The sequence below is a fragment of the Rhipicephalus microplus genome, chromosome 2 (assembly GCF_043290135.1).
Source record: "Rhipicephalus microplus isolate Deutch F79 chromosome 2, USDA_Rmic, whole genome shotgun sequence".
In the NCBI taxonomy this organism is placed as follows: Eukaryota; Metazoa; Arthropoda; class Arachnida; order Ixodida; family Ixodidae; genus Rhipicephalus; species Rhipicephalus microplus.
Window position 1 is genome coordinate 292,957,104 of NC_134701.1, and position 24,409 is coordinate 292,981,512.

The 24,409-nt window shown below is 44.4% G+C and overlaps 1 protein-coding gene across 3 annotated transcripts in view; it reads right to left on the bottom strand.

The window, feature by feature from the left end:
- The window catches only part of LOC119162586 (transient-receptor-potential-like protein), a 94,051-nt gene that overhangs the window by 62,482 nt on the left and 7,160 nt on the right, over window positions 1-24,409 (bottom strand). For 2 of the 3 annotated variants that reach the window (XM_075882262.1, XM_037414816.2), the window contains exons 2-4: window positions 12,605-12,783; window positions 7,131-7,347; window positions 2,588-2,940 (exon numbers count right to left, since the gene is read on the bottom strand). In XM_075882262.1, coding sequence (XP_075738377.1) covers window positions 2,588-2,940; window positions 7,131-7,347; window positions 12,605-12,721 — 687 coding nt within the window. In that variant the 5' untranslated portion in view covers window positions 12,722-12,783. The remainder of the gene's footprint in view (window positions 1-2,587; window positions 2,941-7,130; window positions 7,348-12,604; window positions 12,784-24,409) is intronic. The other variant, XM_075882263.1, reaches the window with a different exon arrangement.

Below are 24,409 nucleotides of genomic sequence, written 5' to 3' on the forward strand. Positions count from 1 at the left end.
CCTATATTTTCTCGCACACAAAAAAAAACGCCACTAACCCCCCCCCCTCCCCCTTGTCTTAGCGATAATCGAGTGGAACGCTCTGCCTGCCAGCATTGTAACGCACACACGACAATCCTCTTTCCCGTCTGCATTATTTGCGTTCCTTGAATGTGTTGGACAATCTTAGGCATTGCTGTATAACGTGTCGTGCAGCTTTTCAATGTGCTCGCTTGTGAAAACCTTGCTGTGCTATTTCTTGCTTATCTTGGTTGACAGACTGTGTATCCTGAGCATGCTTTCTTGTCTTCCTTTCTTGTTAAACATTGCTGTTGTCACTAATTACTGTATGAAACCCCCCTCATGTAATGCCCTGGAGGCCCTTAAGGTATATAAATAAAAAAAAATTGACGGTATCCAATAACACATTCGGAGCAACACCCATAAAGATTTTCAGCATCTTCGTAGTGATACCATCAGGGCCTGGTGCTGCCGCTGGTAAACATGCTACAACTAGTGAGAGGACCGACAATGATATATCGTCCGTATTTTCGAGAGTGTCTTGCCTCACAAGAGCTGAATGAATGTCGGTAGAAAATCTAGCCTCCAAACCCCTGGCTTGTTGCACCTAGTGATTTTTTTATTTCTTGGAAAGTATGCACTATTGATTCTGCATTTAAGGGACGTCGAATTAATTTGATAGATTCGAGATACCGGAACAATGTGCTTTTATTGTTTTATTTTGGAAGGAACTCAAAATTGTGAACGTTATATTCATCTATTGCTTTCGCGATAGTACACTTGAAACTCGCTGCAATGAACTTGTAGTGTTTCCAGTTACTAGGAGACTGATTATGCATGAGTTGCTTCCACGCTGCTTTCCGGTGTTTGCAGTCGTCATTCGAGCAGTCGTCACTCCACCAAATATTAGCTGTAGGGTCTTTCCTTCCTTGCATCTTGAGCTCCGACCTCTTACGAGCAGAGTCAAGAATATTGCAAACATTACCTGCGCTGCTTGGATTTTCAGCCAAAGATGTAAAAATTGCCCGCAAATTCATTTTAGACCTATTATGGTCAATAAACGAACGAACGAGACACTGCGCATTATACTGTGACACATGGATCTCAAATATCACGGGAATGTGGTCGCTGATCGAACCAGTGTCAACAGTCTCCCAGGACAACACCGAAAGCCCTGGACCCGAAAACGTAAGATCTAACACCGAACGGCACTGACCCCGTAAAAATGTTTGTAGTGTTGTGACAGGTGAAATTGTGCAATGCCGCCCAGTTTCATAGACGTTTTCCATTCTGATCTGTTCTAAATCTCCATGATACATGATGAGAGTTGAAATCTCCAGCTAGCACAACCTTTTTTTCCTCAGTTTAGAAGAACTGAATCTAGTGACTGAGTATTTAGCACACCCAAAGGAAAATATGCATTAACCAGAGAAAATTTGAGACCTCCTTGAAGAGTTGGTTCTACTGCTAATATTTAACTTATAGACATCAGCTGAAAGGATAGTCTTGCTTTATGGCAGAGTTTATTAGACAGAAGAGTGAGTAAACCACCTCCTCTGGATTGACGATCTACCCTGAATGGTCGGAGATTACGCAAACTAAGGAATTTATCCGGAGATAACCAAGTTTCTTGTCATATAATAACATCTGGATGATTCTGAGAAATCAAAACGTTGAGATCAGTAGAAGAAGCAAATACGAATCGACAGTTACACTGCAGCACTCTCATCTATCTTCCGGTGACAAAATCACCGTAGAGGCTACTGCCTTCTCCAAGATGTTAGCTGTACTCTTGACCTCAGGTAGAACTTTCTTGGATTTATAGTTAGTACAGGTATCGGAAACCTTTAGCGGAGGACCCCTTCGTTTCTGTGCACGCGGGTCAACATCCATGCTTGCACATTCCTGTAAATCTGCATGGTGGAATTTGTGAGTATGAAGAGCTACCACTCTTTGCAGACAAGCCGGAACTAGGACCCTCATTCGAGGACATGATTCCTCATCGTCCTAAGCCATTGCATGAACAATAGGCACAAAATTCCTTGCAAGTGTTCAGCGGATGCCACCCTTCTCAGAAGAATGACGAAGTATAGCATGCAAATGCCAGCCTACTACCCAACTTTTTTTATAATTAATGCCGTAGTGGGTATCAAGCAAGTGTGCTTGCAGCAGTTACCCGATGCGTGTTTATAAAAGGCTCTGAAAGGTCGTTCTTTTACCTTTCGCTGTCACTGTGCTGCGCCTTCTGTGCAGGCCTGGCGTTTTTTGTCACGTCTAATGTAAAATTTATGACAAACATTCAGATGAAGCAAGGCGAGAGAGAAATGGTGATGATCACGACGGTGGTAGATTTTTATGGCGCAAAGTATACACCACCAAGCGCAAAGTTGCTGGTTGGCTTTATAAAGAACTATTGTGTGTGACAAGATTAAGGGCATTTTGCATAGGGCTTAAAAATAGTTAGGAATGATGTCGAAAAGAGGACACGTGATTCGCACAGGTCAAGGAGGGCGTAACGTTCGCCGAGATTATTGAGAATAGAATATGGAACGGGGGAATTAAGAACGCGACCCAGAGGGAGCAGCACCTTGAAGGCGGTCAGTATGGGGTCCTCGCTGGTGAGCGACATCCAGGCGGGCGAGGCGAGTGCTCGGAAGGCGTGAATGCGACGCAGCGAGTGACGCAGCGAGTCGCGCCGGGTGTCCTCGCAGCAGCGTCGGCACGAGCACGACAGCGCGTGCGGCCGCTCGATGCCCGCGCCCCGAGACAGCAGCAGCTGCAGGATCTCGAACTGATTGCAGTGCGCGGCCAGGATGACGGGTGAAATGTCGGCCGAGTAGTCGGAGCTCTCCTGCGCCTGACTCCGCGCCCAGCCGCTGGCCAGCATCTCGGCCGTGATGCTCGGGTGGTCGATCAGCATCTCCACGATTTTGTACGCACCTGCGAGGGAGGCGGCCGAATGCTTGCGCTACACAGGACGTTTCAGCTAAAAAGCACCAAGCAATAAAAAAAATTAAAAACGAGTGCTACGCGTCTCCAGCTAGCGCAGCATTTTTCTTAGCGATATGCAGCACGTCAAAATATTTTTCCTTGATCCGCCAAGCACGGTAATTCACAAAGATTGCTTAATGATGTTTTCAAGTACTTATTCTACAAAAAAAATTCAATACAATACTTGTAGCTGTTATCCAGAAATAACAAAATTTTCAATTTGCGTTAAGATAACAACGCTGGTTAATGTTTTTTCAGGTTTTGTTTAAAGTGCGCTAAATTCAAAAAAATATCACGTGATTGCCTCTTAACACGCGGCGCTTTGAGTGCCCTCAAATGTAAGTTGAACGAATCAGCGAAGGCTTCTCACGCACGACGGTCGCTTAAACAGGCTCTCGGTGACTACGATGGACATTAAGCGATGGTTGGACGGTACCATTAAAAAAATGGCAGGGGGGGGGGCGAAACAAAGAAACGAAGACAAAACACTTCGACGAAAAAGCAGCTGCCACGTGCGTTGCGATATGAGACCGGAAGCAGCAATCGTCTAATAACAGTACCCTCCCCCCACCATTATGTTTACGTTGACCCGAAAGAAAAAAAAACGTCTGCGCTGCACCGCATGCTGCATATCTATCTATCTATCTATCTATCTATCTATCTATCTATCTATCTATCTATCTATCTATCTATCTATCTACACACACACACACACACACACACACACACACACACATATATATATATATATATATATATATATATATATATATATATATATATATATATATATATATATATATATATATATATATATATATATATATATATATATATATATATATATATATATATATATATATATATATAGCCATGCCAAAATCGGTTTGGCTTAACATGACTCTATGACGAACATAAATGAATAGTCTTAAGCTCATAACACGAAAATCATGACATGTATGTCATGATTCACATGTCATGGTCCTACTGCTGTTACGGTGGTTTCGTTCACATGACAACGCAATCCTGGTATGGTATGACATAACTGCATGGCGAACACGAGTGACAGGCACTGACGTGGAAATCATGACATGCGTGTCATGTAAGAACATCACTACATGCCACACCCATGATGCACTCGCGGTCGTTTCACTAGCTTCACATATATCAAATCTGATATTACGTGACGTGAATGGGTGACGAGGGAATATGACTGGTGCAAATATGATAATCATGACATGAGTGTCATGTAAAACATGACTACATGCTGCGCTCATAGTTCAGTGGCGGCCATTTCGCTAGCTTCACAAACATCGAATCGGGAATCACGTGACATGAATGGATGCAAAGGTATATGTCTGGTGCAAACATGACAATCATGACATGCGTGTCATGTAAGAACAAGGCTACACGCCACGCTCATGATGCTCTCGCGGTCGTTTCGCTAGCTTCACATATATCAAATCTGGTATTACGTGACGTGAACGGATGACGACGGTATATGACTGGTGCAATTATGATAATGATGACATGCGTGTGATGTAAGAACAAGACTGCATGCTCCACCCATGATAAATTCGCGGTCGTTTCGCTAGCTTCACATATACGAAATTTGATATTACGTGACAAGAATGGATGACGAAGTTATGTGATCTGGTGCCGCGGCCTTAAGTCTCTACCGGAAATTGTCCTGTGCGCAGCGACATTCCAAAGCAGTTTCACCTACAGTGGTGGCGCGGCGAGCTCTGCTAACGATCGGTTCGCAGACCGCAAACTCTTTAGCCACGCCTGACCAATGGGCTGCCCTAAGGGACGATTAAAGCCTGAGCTATCGCCTCCTTTGCGTTGCTGAGATCGTCGAGTCATACCGCACAATGAGCCGCACATCTGGACTTGTTTAGCGAGAACTCTTTCCACATTCCTGGGTCAGCGGCCGCACCTTGGTGCATTCTTGTCTTCGCTGCCTGCCAGTAACTAACAGCTGTGAGTGAGTCAAACCTGAATCTTGCCAGCCGTGGCAGTAGATTTTACGCCAGGAGTTCCAGGTCATTGAACTGAGCCAGTGGTGCCGTACTGCTCCTCCCTGTACAACAAGGTGTTTCCTAGAAGGATGTTTGACTGTTTTTTTCAGGGGTGGAGTGGAGGAAGCCGATCCTATTGGAGGGACCTGGGTTCAACAGTCTTTCCTCGCAGTTAATCTTGGGAAGACGGAGGGTATAGAACGCGAGCTCACATTGATTGATATGTGGGGTTTAACGTCCCAACACCACCATTTGAGTATGAGAGACGCCTTAGTGAAGGGGTCCGGAAATTTCGACCTCCTGGGGTTCTTTGACGTGCACCAAAATTTGAGCACATGGGACATAGCATTTTCGCCTCCATCAAAAATGCAGCCGCCGCTGCCGGGATTCGATTTCGCGACCCGCGGGTCAGCATCCGAGTACCTTCACCACAAGACCCCCGCTGTGGTAATGCGAGCGCAAAGACGCTCGGGTGTGCTTTATCTGTTTCATATTGTTCCACGTTACTCCAAACATGTGAATACTGTACATAAACACTTCTTTTTTCCAACTTTCCAAATAAATCCATCCATCCATCCATCCATCGATCCATCCATCCATCCGTCCATCCATCCATTCATCCATCCATCCATCCATCCATCCATCCATCCATCCATCCATCCATCCATCCATCCATCCATCCATCCATCCATCCATCCGTCCGTCCGTCCGTCCGTCCGTCCGTCCATCCGTCCATCCATCCGTCCGTCCACCTACCCACCCACCCGTCCACCCACCCACACGACCGTCCCTCCGTCCGTCCGTCCATCCATTCATCCATCCGCCCATCCGTCCGTCCGTCCGTCCATTCATCCATCCATCCACCCACCCACCCACCCACACGTCCGTCCGTCCGTCCGTCCGTCCGTCCATCCATCCATCCATCCGTCCATCCATCCATCCATCCATCCATCCATCCATCCATCCATCCATCCATCCATCCATCCATCCATCCGAGGTGCTGGCGCTGAACGGCCGCTCGTATTCGGAAGCTCGCGAATTCGCGTTTTTCTGTGACTTCATTTGCAATCGTACTTCTCGCATACTTTCACGGGTGCATGGGGAGTGAAATGTAACACGAACATAGCGGCACGCTGTTTTCACCTGGCTCTGTCGGTCCTTGCTACCGGTTCGATATATGGTTCGAGTTTTAGAGCATTCCCGTTTCATTACTTTTTTAATGCTGATGCTGCCTCATCATTTGCATGCCTCACTATATAATACTGCTGTGTACCACTCTGTATATCTGACGCAAAAAAATCAGATTGTTTTTTTTTGCATTTCTAATTAGTTACAAAAAAACTCACCGCTCTCCTTATGGACCCCTCTGAGACGACTGAGAGGCAAGAACTATTCTGGTTTTCTTTTGATTCAATGCACTGAATGTTTCCTACTTCTCTCCTGGATATTTCTGCTCCCAACATGGTTTTCTTACTGCCACAAGGATTGGAGACAAAGCTAGCTTTCTGCCCCTCAGCTGGTTATGACTTGCCCTCATGATTGGCCCATTTCAACCAAGCCAAGATCTTATATGGTGCCGTCAAGGTATGTGACCTTCCGGTACGTCACTAACATTTATGATATGTGGCGTCATATGATGACGTTTTCACGTAATTATGATTTCTTGCATCACTGGTGTTCAGGCCACCAACGCGAGAACACCGACGCGAAAACCAGCGCTCAGTTTTTGCTTTAGTTGAGGCATTTAAAGCTATCGCCTTAATGCACTGCACGGCTGTAGCTCCGTGAAATTGCAGCCTCCGCTCCTGTTCGGGGGAGCGTGTCGCTCCCCCGAACATATATAGCTGGGGTGGCATGTGAATGGCTGCGCAGAATGAGCAGTCGTTTTTTTTTTTTAATCGAGAATCTCGCTCGCCAGCTGCCTGCGTTGGCGTTACGCGGTGAGAGAGGCGGGAGCGTAGAAGAGGAGAGAGTGATGGACGCGCAATGAGGGGGTAAATGCCGCTGGGAGAGGGAAGCGCTATAGCAGATGCGTTGCGAGACAGGGCGGCGGAGGAGAGAAAGGCGCGCATGCGCAGTAAGGTTGGTCACGCGGGCTCGACCATCAAGTAAGCTCGCCTTCTCGGATGGCCTGCAGCAGGGCGTCCCCGATTTGTACGTCCGGTTGGCGCAGCAGCAACTCGACGATCTCGACGTTCTCGTTGTCCACTGCGATCTGAATGGCGCTGCGGCCCAGGATGTTGGTGCAGTTCACGTTCACCGGCTCCGGAGGCGACAGGCAGCGAATCATCGTGTGCCGGTCGCCCCGCTCAGCCGCCTCCAGGAAGGTCCGCTCCTGCACCGCGCAGAACCTTCCGATGTGACATTTGCACGGCTGCTAGCGATAACACATGCATAAATGCCGACGCGCATCACCACTTGTCAGCTTTTCGACGGACGACGCTGTGTTCGCGATATCCGTTTACAGCGCACATTGCTTCCTTCCCAGCCTCAAGTTCTGCCAAATAAAGGGTTTTATTCTGGACACGCCGTTTCTGCCTTCGACCGATGTTTCACCTACGCTTTGCTCGTCACAGACCGTGTTCGGGAATCCTCACGATTCCTTCTCAAGATTACACGCACTGGGACGCGTAAAGTCGAGTTTATTTGATATCCTGAGCAAACACCAGTGATAAGACTGGAATGTTCCGGATGCGCATCTAAGCGAACGTTTTAATGAGTACAAAAACTGCCAGTGCTTGGTGAGCAACAAATGCTAGTTGCTTGTCTCATTTGAGATCTGACGAAATTATGACGCCTAAATATTTATTTTCTTCTACTTTTCTTAACATGTGTCATATATATATATATATATATATATATATATATATATATATATATATATATATATATATATATATATATATATATATATATATATATATATATATATATATATATATATATATATAAACACTCAACAAAAGGGAAAAAAAAAGCCCACGCTCGGCGCCCAGCTCGTCGCGATACGCCGATGAGCGCTTATCTCCCACGAGTACATTGCCCTGCAAATGGGGGGGGGGGGGGTAAATGAATGTGCGCGCGTTTATCTTTCGGTGAAGAGAATCGCGTGCCTTCGACCAGAACGATTGCATTTAATTTGCCGGGCGCACAAAGATCACTTCGCTCGCTAGACAAGCCAGTTTGCGAAAATCGAGCGCTATTCAAAGACAGCAAAGTAACAACTGGGTCACTTGTTAGTTCGCACTAATACCTGCACCTGTGATTACGTTTCGTGCCTGGTTATTGTTTAAGCAACGCGTTAAGTGTGGAGCGGTAAACGTTGTTAGTTCACTTCCGTCATGTGTGTGTTGTTTTCGTGCTTCATTTTTGCATGGGCAGCGCGCTGCACGTTTCAATCTGCTAGCCATTCTTCATTCCAAGTTTTTGCTATCACATTCATTGCTTCGCCCTAGCGGCGAAACTGTGACTTTTTTTTTCTGCAAAAGATACAATGTTCTTCGGGATTAGATGTTCAAAAATTTTTTCCGGTTTTACAGGTAAGCGCGATTGGTCGGTAATATTTGTATTTATCTGTTATCTCTAGCGTGACTTCCTGTATTCTAAGCTCACTACCTTCGTTATCATTAAAAATCATGATTGCAGATTTTTCCTTACTGAATCTAAAATCTAACCTATCTCCTTCATTACTGCAGATGTCCATCAATCTCTGCAAATCTTCCTTGTTGTCGGCCATTACCACTATATAATCTGCGTATATTAATGCTGGTAGTGCCTGATCAATGAGTTTTCCTTGTTTGACTAAAAGAAGGTTGAAGCCAAGTCCACTTCCCTCTAATTTGGCCTCTAATCCTTGTAGGTACATCATGAATAACAAGGGTGACAGTGAACAGCCCTACCTAAGTCCCCGTTTCCCCTTTGTGGGCTTTGATACCTGTTTTTCCAACTTTATAACTACCTTCTTACTTTTATAGATTTTATTTAAAAAGTTTGTGACTCCATCTTCCACACCCAGTGTGTCTAGTATTCCCCACAAGTCCTCTTGAACTACGCTATCATACGCTCCCTTGATATCCTAAAATGCTAGCCACAGGGGCCTGTGTTCTTTTTCTGCTATTTCGATGCACTGCGTCAGTGAGAACAGATTGTCTTCCAACCTCCTGTGTTTCCGAAACCCATTTTGCAGTTCCCCCAGCACCCCCTCATCCTCTATTCATGCCTGCAGTCTTTCCTTTATAATCTGCATCGCCAGCCTGTAGACCACTGATGTCATTGTTATAGGACGGTAGTTGTTCCCGTCATCTTTGTCCCCCTTTCCTTTATATATCATGCTCATCCTGCTAAGTTTCCATCCGTCAGGGACTTCACCACTGATTATAGTTCTGCTCACTGCCTCTCTCAAAGTCTGTTTCGACTCATCATAATTGCATAATTGGAATGCCATCTGGGCCTGTTGATGTACTACTTAGAAACCTCTTCTCCGCCCTTTCCCACTCTCGTTGTGAAAATGGAGCCACTGTGCCACTTGATCCATCCCTGTCTATTGTGGCGCATAAGGCACTTTTTTGTTGACATTTTTCTGTTACCCTTCTTCTTATATATTCAATAGCTTCGTCCCCTTCTAGTCTAGTACCTTGAGCTGTAGTTATAAACCTCTGCTCTAGATTTATTTCATTTTTAGGGAGTTTAGATGGTTCTAAAATTTCGCAGTTGCCTTTCTGTCCTTATTATGTACTTCTGCCAGCCACTGAGCACCCTTTCTTCTAATCTTTTCATTAATCAGGAGGGACGCTTCCCTTCTAGATCTTAGAAAAGTTTCCCATTTTCTTTCAACATCATCTGTCGGTTCACCCCGTTGTTAGCATGTCTGTGTTCCCAAGAGGCTTCCTGACGTTTTGCTATGGCTCTCTTAACTTTATCATCCCACCAACTTCTGGGTTTGTGTCTTCTTTTCCGGTGTGACTTCTCACGTGCCTTAGCAAGCTCTAGCCCAAACAGTCTAATTAGATTTCTGTACGTCCACACTGTTTTATTATCCTCAGTGATTACTTTCTCAATTTCTTTAGTAGCAATTTCTATTCGCCTTTCTGAATGAAAATTTTCCTGTATTCGCTCATCCTGTCTCCTTCCCACTTTCGCTGCTCTTCGAAAACTTAGCTTGATACGTTTGTGATCACTACCCAGACTTCTGAAGCCACCTTCATCTATGTGCATTCCCCTGAGCTTATCTTACATCCTATGAGACATCAGTGCGTATCTATTGTTGACTGCAGCCTTCCTACCTCCCATGTTATTTGCCATTCACACTTCTCGGTACTGTTGCAAATGATCAAATCATGCCTTTCACACATATCCATGATCATTTTACCTGTTGAGTCATTATACCCATCTATGTCTTCTATGTGCGCATTCATATATCCTAGTATAATTATATCGCACTTTCCTCCTAACTCCTGAATGTCATTTGATATACACTATACTATTGCCTGGTTTTCTTCTCTGACCTTTGCTCCCGTCCACAAGTACACCAAACCAAGGAGTGTCATCTGCCACCTACTTTCCCTCTTAACCATAAATGTTCCATGCATGCCTGCTTGACTCTTTGCCAACCCACGCTCTTATGTATAAATGCACCAATTCCAGTCCCCTTTTTGCTGCCTTCTGTTCTATTGCAATATTCCCATACGTAGTCCGGATTGCAGGATGGTTGCTCCATGTCTCGAAGATGTGTCTCCACCACCCCATATACCATCAGCTCCTCCTGCCTCAACTGCTCTTCTATCTCTTCCCACTTTCACCTAGTTCTGCCACCCTGCATGTTAGTAGCTTACGTCTGACTTAGCTCGGCCCTTGTGCTTACGTCGATTTCTTCTCCCACGGACTTCGTGTGGCTTGAATATTTGTGCCCCTTTAGGTCCGTCTTTGGCTACACTGTTGGCCTCAGGGCTCCGGGCCCCCTAAAAAGCTATGGCATGCCGACCAATTCTGTTACCGACCCTCCTGCCCGTCGCACCACTGTAGTGAATGCCATCCTGTGCAAAGGGGCGAGCGCCGGGCTCGTACACGTCCTGGTTAACTTCCATTACGCTGTATCCGAGTTGCCGGCTCAAACCCTTGATCACACAGTTGGCCTCCACTACCCTCCTTTCAATCCCACGAGGCTGCCCCAGTGAAAATTAAAAGTAGCAGCGGCGCCACCTGGCGGCCTACGCGTGAAAGCTGACGCCGGAGGCCAGCCGGTCTTGCCACTAGATCATAGTCTAGTTCACCATAGTTTTACTTAACTCTCAAGAAAACACAGGCTACGAAACGCCACACAGGCGGAACGGCACGAGCGTCACTCCGTCCTCATCATCGCCTTCCTTCCCCTCAGGGCATGTGCATTTTTAACACGCTTATTTGAGTGATGTGGCAGGGTATCCATAGTTTATTTTTAATTTATTTAAGCTGATTACCTATCAATTCAGCTGTATCATTTTTTTTATCCAAGATTTAGTCTTGCGGGCTGATTTGATCTTTGTGGGAGCATATTTTGATAAAGAGTGCTGAGCGATTCTGCCAATGCTTGCCCATAATCTATCTACTGCTGAAACGGTATCATATTGCAAGAACGAGCTAAATGTGGAATAAAATTGATCTAGTTAATCAAAAAGATCACGTCATCGACATTGGCCCAGTCGAAAATTTGTGTACTCCCTTTTTATTCAGGCACGGTTGTGCCCAACAACAAGGAACGTTGAGTCACTCTGCGGTTCGATACATCACTGCCAACTTCCCACAAAATACTGTCTTCCGCTATGCTATCACTCACAAACGTCAAATCAAGTACATTCCTGCTTTTTCTTTGCATCACGTGTTGACTCCTGCATAAGCTGTCAAAGACTAAAGTCAATAAAACAAAGATCAAGCAGCTCATTTGCGCGATTCATGTCTGCAGGGAATCTCACGTTATACCAGCGATGTTGGAATCTCCCGTAAGGTTTTTCTTTGCATGTCTGCGTAAAATGAGCTTCCATATAATTTGCTGGTACGTGTCATGCGAAGCATTATGGGGCCGGTATATGGAGACTAAATTTATCTGTCGTTATTTTACACCAAAGAAAACGAACGTACTTTCTCACTGACACGAAAGTTTCTATTTGTCGTTTTTTTGCGCCAAGCCTTCAAGGGCCGAGACAACGTAAGCGTCAGTGCAACGCAAAAAGTAGTGTCTTTCTGAAAGCTGTCGTTTCGATTCTTAGTTGAACCTTAGTGTCACAACACAGCTCCTCGTCACGCACTCGTATCGCAACGCCTTTACAACTGGCCAGACTACAGCGTCAAGTCACCGAAAGTCCTCCTTCAGCCTTCCGTCAAGCTAGTGTCGATGTCAGTAGATGCGCCGCGGGTGAAAATTACTTTCACTTCGAAGTAAAAAAAAATATGTAGTCAGCAATAGCCGAGATTTTCATAGAGCAGTCTCTGTACAGAGGAGATTACAGCGGCCGAGTAAGCACGCTTAAAAAAAACGGTGTCAGCACACGGTAAGCGAGGGAACTCCCGAGCATTGTTTCTCTCCAGCCCCTTGTGTCCGCTTTGGCAAGCAAGAGTACCTTTGGATCCATGGAGTGGCCGTCCTTGAGCGGTTCCAGTGGGATGGGAATCCGGAAACAGTTCGGCGACTGCGGTGACGGCCGCACCACGCATGCCGAAACCACGGGCTCGAGCATCGGCACTCGTCACTCCGGCTCAGGGCACTCCTTGATCAGAAGAACTCGATCAGAAGGATACGCTGTTGGGCGATTGGGGAAATCATCATGAAAAATTAGACGAAAAAACACGGAACAACACGAAGGACAAACGTCCATACTAAAACTGAACTTGTTTTAAAAAAGAAACAACAACAACAAAAATTCGGCAGATCCCATGTACCTTGGGAGTCGACGTTATGCGAAGCATGCGGAGAGAAGGTGACCGTGTTATATTTTTTTTCTTATTGAGAGACACGTTTTGAAATGACGCTAAAGATGTTTGCGAATTCTGCACGCACAGACATGTGTTCAACTGTTGCCGATTGTTTGCTCTTGCACAACAGCCAATTGTTTGCTCTTGCACAACAATGCCAACACGAACATGAGGGCACGGCGGCACTCGTCGGAGCAGCATGTTTGATTCTGCTTGGCTTGTTGTGCAGGTTGTATTTTTGATCCGACCGCTTCCATGTGCCGAACAACCCGCTCATTCTGGGCCTGCGCTGTGGACTGCCGATTTATCGCACAAGTGGAAAACGCCTGCACGGACTGATCATCTTTTCATCGACTCAGCGGACGGGACACCGAATTGGCTGCACAACTCGGTGACGTTGACCATACAGGATATAAAGTCTCCGGTCGAGCCCTGTCCTCTCAGAGGGCACGGCGGCACTCGTCGGAGCAGCATGTTTGATTCTGCTTGGCTTGTTGTGCAGGTTGTATTTTTGATCCGACCGCTTCCATGTGCCGAACAACCCGCTCATTCTGGGCCTGCGCTGTGGACTGCCGATTTATCGCACAAGTGGAAAACGCCTGCACGGACTGATCATCTTTTCATCGACTCAGCGGACGGGACACCGAATTGGCTGCACAACTCGGTGACGTTGACCATACAGGATATAAAGTCTCCGGTCGAGCCCTGTCCTCTCAGAGGGCACGGCGGCACTCGTCGGAGCAGCATGTTTGATTCTGCTTGGCTTGTTGTGCAGGTCAGTTTTTACAACACGCTTTCTGGATTTCGTTCAAGTTCATACACTGTTATAGTGCTGCCGTGCCCTCAAAGATGTATTCATGTTGTCATAGATTGCTGGTCTGTTTTTCTGCTCCTGTTATGTGGCGATGTGGAAAGTAACCCTGGTCCCGAGATAGAACAAATGTTGAAGGATATTATGCTTCAGTTAAAAGAGCTAAAGGAAGCGGACACAAAGCGCGATGCCACACTTTCTGAGGTAAATGCGAAGCTGTCAAAACTAGACGAGGTTCTGAAAATATCGAAGGAAAATGAAGAAAAGATACAGAAGCTGGAAGGAACAGTACAGCGGTTGGAGAAGGTTTTGGCTGAGCAGGACCGGAGACTGAATGATTATGAAAATCGTTCACGCAGAAACAATGTAGTCGTCTTCGGAATTCCTGAGGAACCAAAAGAAACTAGGCAGGATCTAGAGGATAAGGTTTTGCGTAAGGTTTTCGGCGAAACACTTGGTGTTTCCGTCAGGTCTGTAGAACGAATTCACCGAATAGGAAGGCTGCAAAAAGACCGCCACAGGCCTGTTATCCTCCGGCTGTACGACTACAACGAAAAAATGGAATTGTTCAGGAACTGCCCAAAGCTCAAAGGTTCTGAAGTGTCAATCTCCCACGATTATTCTCAAGCCACACAGCGCATAAGAAATAAGTTGTGGCAATCTGGATTACAGGACAAGCGTACTGGTGATAAGATGCAATTGGTGCATGACAAGTTGTTTCTAAACGATAACGTTTATGGGTGGGACGACACAGCTGGTCGCAGGGTGTTTCTACGTAAGTCTTCCCGCGCGGAAAAATGACAAACCCAAAATAAAACTGAGCATGCGCAAAAGGCTTTCCGATTGCTGTGCCTGAATGCCCAAAGTGTATGCAACAAGCAAGAGCAACTCGAACACCTTTTGCTTTCTTACGACCCACACGTAGCAGTAATATCGGAGACATGGTTGCACCCTCAAATTCCAGATAATTGCATATTTCCTCCTTCACACACATGTTATCGGAAAGATCGTCAAACAAGAGGGGGCGGAGTTGCTATCCTTGTTAAACGCGAGGTATCGTCCGTTTCCTTGCCTGATGTTAATAGCTGCCACGAAAGTGTTTTTTGTAAAGCTGTAATTGCTGGTAACCCTATTATTATTGCGGGAGTCTATAGGCCCCCTGGCGCCCCACCGGCTTTCTTGATAGACCTGTACGAGCACTTAGAAAAATACCGAAATCAAAACATCATTATTGCAGGTGATTTTAATATGCCAGGCATGCATTGGGAATCGATGAAATGTGGTTCTATTGATGTGCAGAGTGCTGAAATATTACTAGACATGTCGCTTGCTTACTCTCTTACGCAAACAGTCCTTGATCCTACGCGCGTGACAAGTTCAGCTTCTTCAATACTAGATCTCGTTTTCTGTTCCTCAAGTTTTGAATCCTGTATGGCAACAGTTTTAGATGGCATTTCTGATCACAAATTGGTCAATTTCAATTGTTCTTTACCTCGTAGAACAAGGTCATCTAGACCTGAGCCCGTAGTTGTAAAACAGTATTCTGCTGCAGACGATTTCCAGATTGTTCACTACCTAGAAGAAGCTTTGCTATCATTTTGCGACGGCAGTGTTAACTCGCTATGGACACGATTCAAATTTTATTGCCACTTCTGCATTCGCAATTTCGTTCCAGATAAACTTAAAAAAGTTGGCCGTACAAACCCCTGGATAACGCGCGATCTAATTCACCTAAAACGCAAAATTAAAAGGCGAAGAAAGCAAAAAATAGTTAATGATGTAGTTCTGCACGATCTAAGAGATACTTTAGCATCCAAGTTGAAGGAGGCTAGGGAACATTATTACACCGAGACACTAGGCCGCTTTGCGGCAGAGAGTCCACGAAAATTTTACCAGTTCTTGCAAAACAAAGACAACCGTATCCCTGATGAAATAATGAACGGAGAAACCACTGTCACAAATAAAAACGAAATGGCAAACGCATTTAATTCCTACTTTCAGAGAGTTTTCTCAAGACCACAAAACTTGAGTATTATGACGGTGCCAGGTCCTTCAAGCCTAATAAATATATCCTTGGAAGGGGTGACAGAACTATTATTGCGGCTAGACGTAAAAAAATCGACCGGCCCTGACGGTATACCAGCTGTTTTTCTAAAGAGGTATGCTGAAATTATAGCTAGATTCCTAGTAATAATATTTGATGTTTCGATTAAAACTAGTTCAGTACCCGACGATTGGCTGCTAGCACGTGTAATTCCGGTATTTAAGAAAGGTAACAGATTATTAGTCAGTAATTATCGACCAATCTCCCTTACCTGTATTTGTTGCAAATTACTTGAACATATTATAGCGAAATATTTAAATACTTTTCTTGAACAAAATAAAGTAATTCACAGCGCGCAACATGGCTTCCGACGGGGATTATCTACCACCACACAATTATTAGCAACTGTTAACGAGTTCTCCAAAGTTCTGGACAAGTCTGGACAGGTTGATGTCATCTTTATGGACTTTTCCAAGGCCTTTGACAAGGTCCCGCATATCAAGCTAATAGATAAGATGAAAATTATTGGCATTCCTCCGGAAATAATTAACTGGGTCATAGCATACTTAACGAACAGAAAACAGTACGTAGATATAAACGGTTTCACCTCTGGTTATTTGGGGGTGTTATCTGGAGTCCCGCAAGGGTCAGTTCTCGGGCCTATACTATTTAATATTTATATTAACGATTTAGTTCAAGCCATCCGACCTGGCGTGTCTGTTAAGTTATTTGCAGACGATTGCATAATTTTTAATACCATAAATTCTATCTCTGACCAGCATGACTTGTGTGAGAACTTAATCTACATAAAAGAATGGTGTAAAAAGTGGGAAATGGTAATTAATTTAGAGAAAACTGTATATTTATGTCTCAGTAACAAAATCCGAAAACTGGAGTTTACTTATAATGTAGGTGGATACGCTATCAGGCAAGTAGAAGAATTCAAGTACTTGGGCGTAACGATTACATCGAAGCTTACCTGGACAGCACATATTGATGACATATGTTCTGCTGCCAGGAGAAAATTAGGCTTTCTAAAATATAAATTGGGTCGTTCTTCTAGTTCACTAAAACTTAGAGCCTATAAAGTCTTAGTTCGTCCTTCTCTTGAATATGCCAGCATTGTGTGGGACCCCCACACAGCTGGTAATATACAGAAAATAGAAAAAATACAACGATTAGCTGCTCGATTTATATACAACCGGTATAGATGTCGCGATTCGCCGTCAGCCCTGTTGCAGGATGCGAACCTCCAACTTTTGGCCGATCGAAGGAAAACTGCACGGCTTAACTTTTTCCGCCTTTTATACTTTTCCAGATCAGGATTGCACGCACCAGATTACATAACACAGGACACAACCAGGTCTTCACGTCATAAACATAGTCGTAGCATTACACCTATATTTGCACGCACTAACATTTACAAGTATTCATTTTTCCCGAGAACTGTCTCTGATTGGAATGCTCTGCCCCATGATTCCCCTATGCTCAACACGCCGAGATGAAACTATACCCTTTTTTTGTTGCTTAAGTCTGCTTCTTTGCCTGTATTTGTCCCTTGTTTTTCACGAGTTTTTAATGTACATGAATTTTGTTCTGCAGCGAATGTATACTGCAGCGGAAGTGTATGTGTGTAGAAGAATTTTGTACTGTATTGCCCTCTCCTGCATGGACCATACTTGGTCCGCAGTATGTGATAAATAAAATAAATAAAATAAATGAGTATTAGAAGCACCAGAAGCGATAAGCTGATATGAATAGGTGCTGTTCGCGAGGATGGTAGTGCTGCACACTGCTATCTTATTTGAATTCATGACAAACCTTTCGTGCTGTTTCACATGTTTTTTGAACCTCGTGCCTATGTGTGAGTCACCGTGAATGAAAATTCCAGCGTTCATTTGGTTTTTCTTTATCTTTTTCTTCATAGCTATGAACCACATCGACTCGCCCAACTCTCAAAGCTAATGTTAAGCTAACCGTCAAGCTAATTTCGACAGATGACACCTAACTGCGTAGTTACGTCGGCGTAACGGCTGAATCTTGATGATTGGTGTGGTTTGACGTCCCAAAACCACGCTATGATTATGAGAGACGCCGTTGTGGAGAGCTCCAGAAATTTTGACCATCCGGGGTTCTTTAACGTGCACCCAAATCTGAGCACACGGGCCTACAACATTTCCGCCTCCATCGGAAATGCAGACGGCTGAATCTTATGAATACACATGTAATGTCTATAAAATTAGTAGCCAGCATTGGAACTACATTAACGTTTCACGATCTTTAGTGCATATTTCAAAAATAGTTCCGAAACCTGGTGTGGCTTTGTGGAGGTATACTGATTGCCAAGCAGAATGCTGGGGTTCCATTCCTACTGGGACCCTCACATTTATTCATTGTAATCGTCGGGCCAACACCGTCAACAACGCACATGCGTTAACATTACTCATGTGTGTTCTCGCCATCCTTTGGCAGATAAAAAAACGCCAGGCCTGCGCGCAAGGCGCAGCACAGTCACAGCGAAAGCTAGCGGAGCGGCCTTTCAGAGCCCTTTCTAAACACTAATTGGGTAACTGCTGCAAGCACACTTGCTTGATACCAACTACGACATTGATAATAAAAATTTTAGGGTAGTAGGCTGGCATTCTCCATGCTATTCTTCGTCATTGTCCTGAGAAGCGTGGTATCCGCTAAACACTTGCAAGAATTTTTGTGCCAATTGTTCACGCAGTGGCTGACGACGATGATGAATCATGTCTGAAATGGGTATGCGTCACAGTTAATAGCTGAACAAGAAAAAGCTTTTGTAATGGGTAGAAGCGTTGGACGACCCACTCGTTACGCTATTCGCATTGTGCGACATCTGGTGGTTTTCACACTGTTCAATAACGCTTTATAAGTCGTAATAACGCGATTGCTTTCTCGACATCAGGCCTGTCTAAGGCAAGTTGGCCAACAAGTCCCAAACGCCAGCGTAGCTCACTGGGCCGGCACCCAGCGGACCCGGGTTCGAGTCCCACTGTGTGAAAGGTGCTAGGTTTTCTTTTCTAATTTCGTGTAATGTGATTACGGACACCGGCGACAGCGGACAACCGCGCGTGACCCGTGTTGTGATCTCTTATAACAGATTTCGCTATGGTAAGTGTCAATTACCTATGACACATACCCGCATACCAGTGGCACTGTCCCTAGGGTATCACCCTAGGGCACTGTCCTAAGGGTATCAGTTATTCCTAATGGGGAAGAGATAAAAACGATCTCAGTAACTATAGGCCAATCTCTGTTTTACCTTCGTTTTTTTAAGGTTATAGAAGAAGCAATCAACTGCAGGCTTACTCTTTTTTTTTTTCAGCAAAAGAACACTATCGTAAAAAAATCAATATGGTTTCCAAAAGAAAATATCCACGAAAATAGCATTACTCGATATTAAAGATAAATAGTTGACAATATAGAAAAAAATGCTCACGGTACGGCTTTTTTCTTGATTAAAAAACATTTTGATTTAACTAAACATGAAACTTCACTGTTCAAACTATCTACATAAGGTGTTAAAGGTATAGTTCTAGACATTGTGAAAAGTTACTTAGAAAACAGTGTGCAATACACAAACAATGAGAATGCGATGAACTTGGTAAAATTACACGTGGCGTACTACAAGGGTCAATTGTTTGCCCACTCTTGTATGTTGTGCACAGAAACGATATCGTAAACGTACCCATAACACCTGACATTATTTTGTATGCCGCCGAAACGAATTTATTCTTCTCTGGGCCAGGTATTAGCGACCTTAATTTGAAAGCGAATTTATGGCTACAAAACCTACCTACATAGCTTAGCGCCAACACGTTAAATTTAAATGCTACAAAGACAAAATTTATTGTTTTTAGACCTTATAAGAAAACATACACTAGCTAAAATACTATTAACTTTCAGGGACAGCCTAATGAACACGTTACATCTCTCAAAATCTTGGGTGCCTTCTTTCACAAATATTTAGATTGGTCTGATCATATACAATGCGAAAAAAAAAACATCTCTTGAGCAGTTGTCATACTATGCACGTTACGCCATGATCACCAATATGATTAAAAACCTCGATTTATTATGCAACAATACATTCATACCTCCACTATTTTTTTCTGATAAGGGGAACGACGACAAAAACTAACCTCAGCTATTTATATCTATGACACAAACGAGCTGTGCGAATAATTGAACTTCTATCCTTTCGTTCGCACCCCCCCCCCCTTTGAAAAGTGAACTGCTAGTCATTAATAATATCTCATAAAAATTAACAATGATCATACGTCGTGAACTTAAATCTAATTGAATTGAATTTTTGAGGAAATTTCACGAGCGGGACGACAGTCATAATTTACGACACATCAGCTTCAAGAAAGATACGCTTCGTACTAACTACGGTACACAAAAACTAACTTATCGCATTCTCCACTTCTTCAATGAACACGCCCACTGTGAGGGCATTATTTCAACAGAGTTCCTCTATTTTTATCTTCAAAAAGAAGATACGTTCCTTTTTTCATACCTTTTCCGATTCATCTTCTTATTTTATGTAACTTGCATATGCGGCTCATACCTGCATTTTTATTTTTTATTTTGGCAGTCATCGTTGTGCGTAAATATATTTTCTCATTATTTTTATGTGCTAATCACAATTATGTACATATTCTGTCAAATAGCGTGATGTGAGAAAAAAAATTGCTTATGTGCACCTGTAGAGCTATCTGCAATGCTGGCTTTTTTGTACTTTTTTGGGTGTCTATGCGTGTAGACCATAACAGTTGTTTATTCAAGCGCCAGGTGGAACCGAGGAAGAAGAAGCGCCTCCTTCCACGAGCAGTTGCAGCCAGGAACCGACCAAGACGGCTGAAAAATAAGTATCGTCCGTGATGTTCAGCCTCGCTCATAGCCCGTATGCCATTTTAAACACTCCTATCGACTATTTTATGCACTAGTGCCGCCATGTTGGCCAGTTACCCTCGGTGTTTTGCATCTTTAACAGCTAAACGAACATTGTTAACGGAACTGTTGGGTTGGTGCGTACGATGTTTCATGGTCGTATTAATTCATGTTGCCATATGCAAAAAAGAAGAAAACATGGGCGGCACCCAAACGGAAAATAGTATGTATGTGCTACAAAAACTGAGCAAACAACACTATACACACCACAAGGGAGCACACGGGAAACAAACGCCAATTAACCGTGCGTAATGCGTGCTTTATTGTCATTCTCCATCTAGGACAAAGCTCTGTCGTTATGCTCGCGCCAGGCCTGCGCCGAAGCAGCACAGCCACAGGCATGCGTCCTTCAATGGCAGATTTCGGCCCCTGAGTTTTCAAGAACGCATCAATGATCATCTGCAATGTTAATTGTATCATCACTGTTACGTTTTATCTTGTAATCCCAACCCTTATGTAACACCCCTTGAATACAACTGAAACGAAACTGAACTGAACTAACTAGGGGTGAGGAGGCAATGAGTGGGCATCTTAAAGAACAATACAAACCGATCAGGCATAATCAGCGTCGTGTTAGGATGCGTAGTTAGTACTTCACCAGTTCGGAAAAGAAATTCGCAACTGTATTCGCATTCTAGGATACGCTTTAAAACAGTCAATTCGCACATTTTCTTGCGGCATAGTGTCCTGGACCGATAAGCGAAGCTGAGCAAGCGATTGAGAAAGCGATACTAACACTGTCGGATTATTCTTGAAGCTCAAACGTCCTCACAGTTCCTGTCCCCGCAAATAGCTAGTCCGCTTTCCCGAAGCTGATTCGGTGTAGTCATGACTCACTTCATTAACTGGAAGCCAGCACAGTTGCAAGGCGAGCCCTGCCAGCCACGCAGCAATCTCACCTGTGTTACAGGAACGATTTTGCAGTATGCCAATTGCAGGCACCCGCAGGTAACTGGGCCGTGAAAGACATCGATTTATTCAACACGTTCACACTCTTTAGAGCAACGTCCTGCCTTAATCAAAAGAAAAATTAGATGAAAATATTCGCCTTTCATTTTTGTATATCTATGAAGGGTGCACATTTAGACAACGGTGAAATGTTGCGTAAGTTATAGGATTATTATTACAGAGTTGATTCAATTAGTAAGTATTTCATTCCACGCATGTCACTGAATACGTTATTACGACATGTAAAAAATACAGCATTTGGTTCAACGTGAACCAGTCTCATCATATATGTAACCAGCAAAGACAATTATCATACGATCTAGGTGTTCCGTTCTCGACAAGGATGTCGTTGCGCGAATCTCCGTAAAGTTCCAAGAAAGGCCATTTTCAGTTAAAATGAAGAGGAGCATTCAAGACCGTTTCTGGCCAGCCTTGTCCAGGATTCGGCGGAGAGGTGGGACACAATTAAGTGGCACCTCACAAATGATTCCGACAATCTTTTCCGCCAAGAAGGCGTCGCGACGTTGCAACTCGGAATAACTCGAGGAAACTGTGTCACGGTAACTAGAATGGAAAACCTGATATTGATTCGCAGAAGGGCGCTGCAGTCAACGTGGAAGAAAAGGTCCCCATAAACCTTACGTGAAAGAAAGTTACAAACTGTTCACTCGGACCTTTTGCGAACCTATCCACGCGTTCGTCGTTGAGAGTTTTTCGACATCACCGCATGCCTTGGAGCCGTGGTCGGCAGCCTTATGTACATGGAGGGACAAGTTACATGAAACTAGTATGGTGCAGTAAGGACTCTGAAGGCAATGTACATAACTGGAACGGAGCTCGCGTTGATTTAGAGCGCGCATACACTAAGTTTGCAATTTAACAGCGTAAGTTGCAATTCTAACTGGAAGTGATCTTTCTGTATACGTTTTCATGTCAAGACTAGCATGTTATGACTTTTACTTCCTTTAAATTATCAAGTTTGGTCATCTTTTCAACAGACCGGCGCAACCGAAAGGCCGTGCCGGACATCGGTCCGAAGACCTTACTAAATCATTCAATTGGTAGTAACGTCGGGCGGTGTGTACAAAGGGCAGGGACGTAATCAACGCGAGCTTATGACTCGCGCTTACTGGGAATTCCTCGTTCAAGGGGAACAATTGCAAGCCCCTATCCCAATCACGAAAGAAGTTCCACGGGTTACCCAGTCTTTTCAGACAGGGATAAAGACACGCTGCTTCCTTCAGTGTAGCGCGCGTGTGGCCCCGGACATCTAAGAGCATCACTGATCTGTTATTGCTTGGTTTCGTGCGGCTAGGAGCCGCTTGACCCTCTAAAAAGGTTGTAAGGTGCTGGGAACCCCGCACCTATTTAATAGGCTAGAGTCTCGTTCGTTATCGGAATTAACCAGACAAACCGCTCCACCAACTTAGAACGGCCATGCACCACCATCCACCGAATCAAGAAAGAGCTCTCAATCTGTGAATCCTGTTACATGAAGTTAAAACTTCATGCCGGCCCCCGCTTTAAAAGATCACCCATTGAAGTAATAAAGCTGAACGCAAAGTATAGTTTGATTTAATCCATGCACATGCAATTGCCGCCATAAAGAGCGTAGGCATGTTTTACAACATGGCTAGGTCTAGCTGTGGCACTGAATGGCGTTCTGCCGCTATTAAAAAAAATTGCACACAAGAACGACCCGAACAAACACGGGCGGTCCAAGTTATCGTGTTCATATGTCTTTTTCAATAGAGGCAGATTGTAATACCAATTAGGTTAAGAACAAATTCTTCTCAAGTATACTTGCACTAGGTGTGGCACCAAACGGCGATCTCACAATACTTGCTGACCGTGTAAAGAGTGCACCACCTTAGTAAGATGCAAATTGTAAAGAAGCCAACTTCAAGACTGCGTCGGGGGCTTGTTTTTGTTGGAGGGGCACAGACTCTTCCGAAGGAAATGACGTCTATGCATAGGGAACAGAAGAAAAACGGAAGACGCTGCTCAAGATACGGCATCGGTCGACAGGGATAACGAAGTTAAGCATGGTAAGTGAAGCGTGGTAACCTACAATTCGGACAGCATCGTTTTTAATTCTTTTTCGCCGACACCCGACCTTTTACCTCGAGCTTTAATAAACTTCGCTCTTAAAGCACTCCAGGAAGAACGCGTTCGATGCTCTACCAGCTGAGCTACAGCGGCGGTCATCCCAACCGTCCACTTTGTGGCGTGCGCGCATTTAAACCTGGCAGAGCCAGTCAGCTATGCCATGACGGCGAGTGTTGAACACTTTTCTGCCCTGTCACGTAGCACTTACATGATCTTATTATGAGCCGACCGTACCTAGCATACCACCTGAGGGCATCAAGTCTGCCAGAACAAGATCCTCGCTAGGAATTTTTTTCACATTTGCATTACAACTACTTCTAAAATATCCCCTATACTTTCTTTGGCATCATTGTCTGCTAGTACTCATTGAGATTGTGTAACAAAAAGAGTGAGCCCTTAAACGCACACTTCTTTCCTTCATTCGTCAAAAAAAGTGCCACGTAACCGATATTTGTAGCTGCTGACAATCTTTTAATTGCAATTGCTTTCAACCAAGTATGCTCCGTATTCACGAATGGCAATGGTGACCCACAGGTCCTCTCAACGTGGGCCGTACTTCCCGAA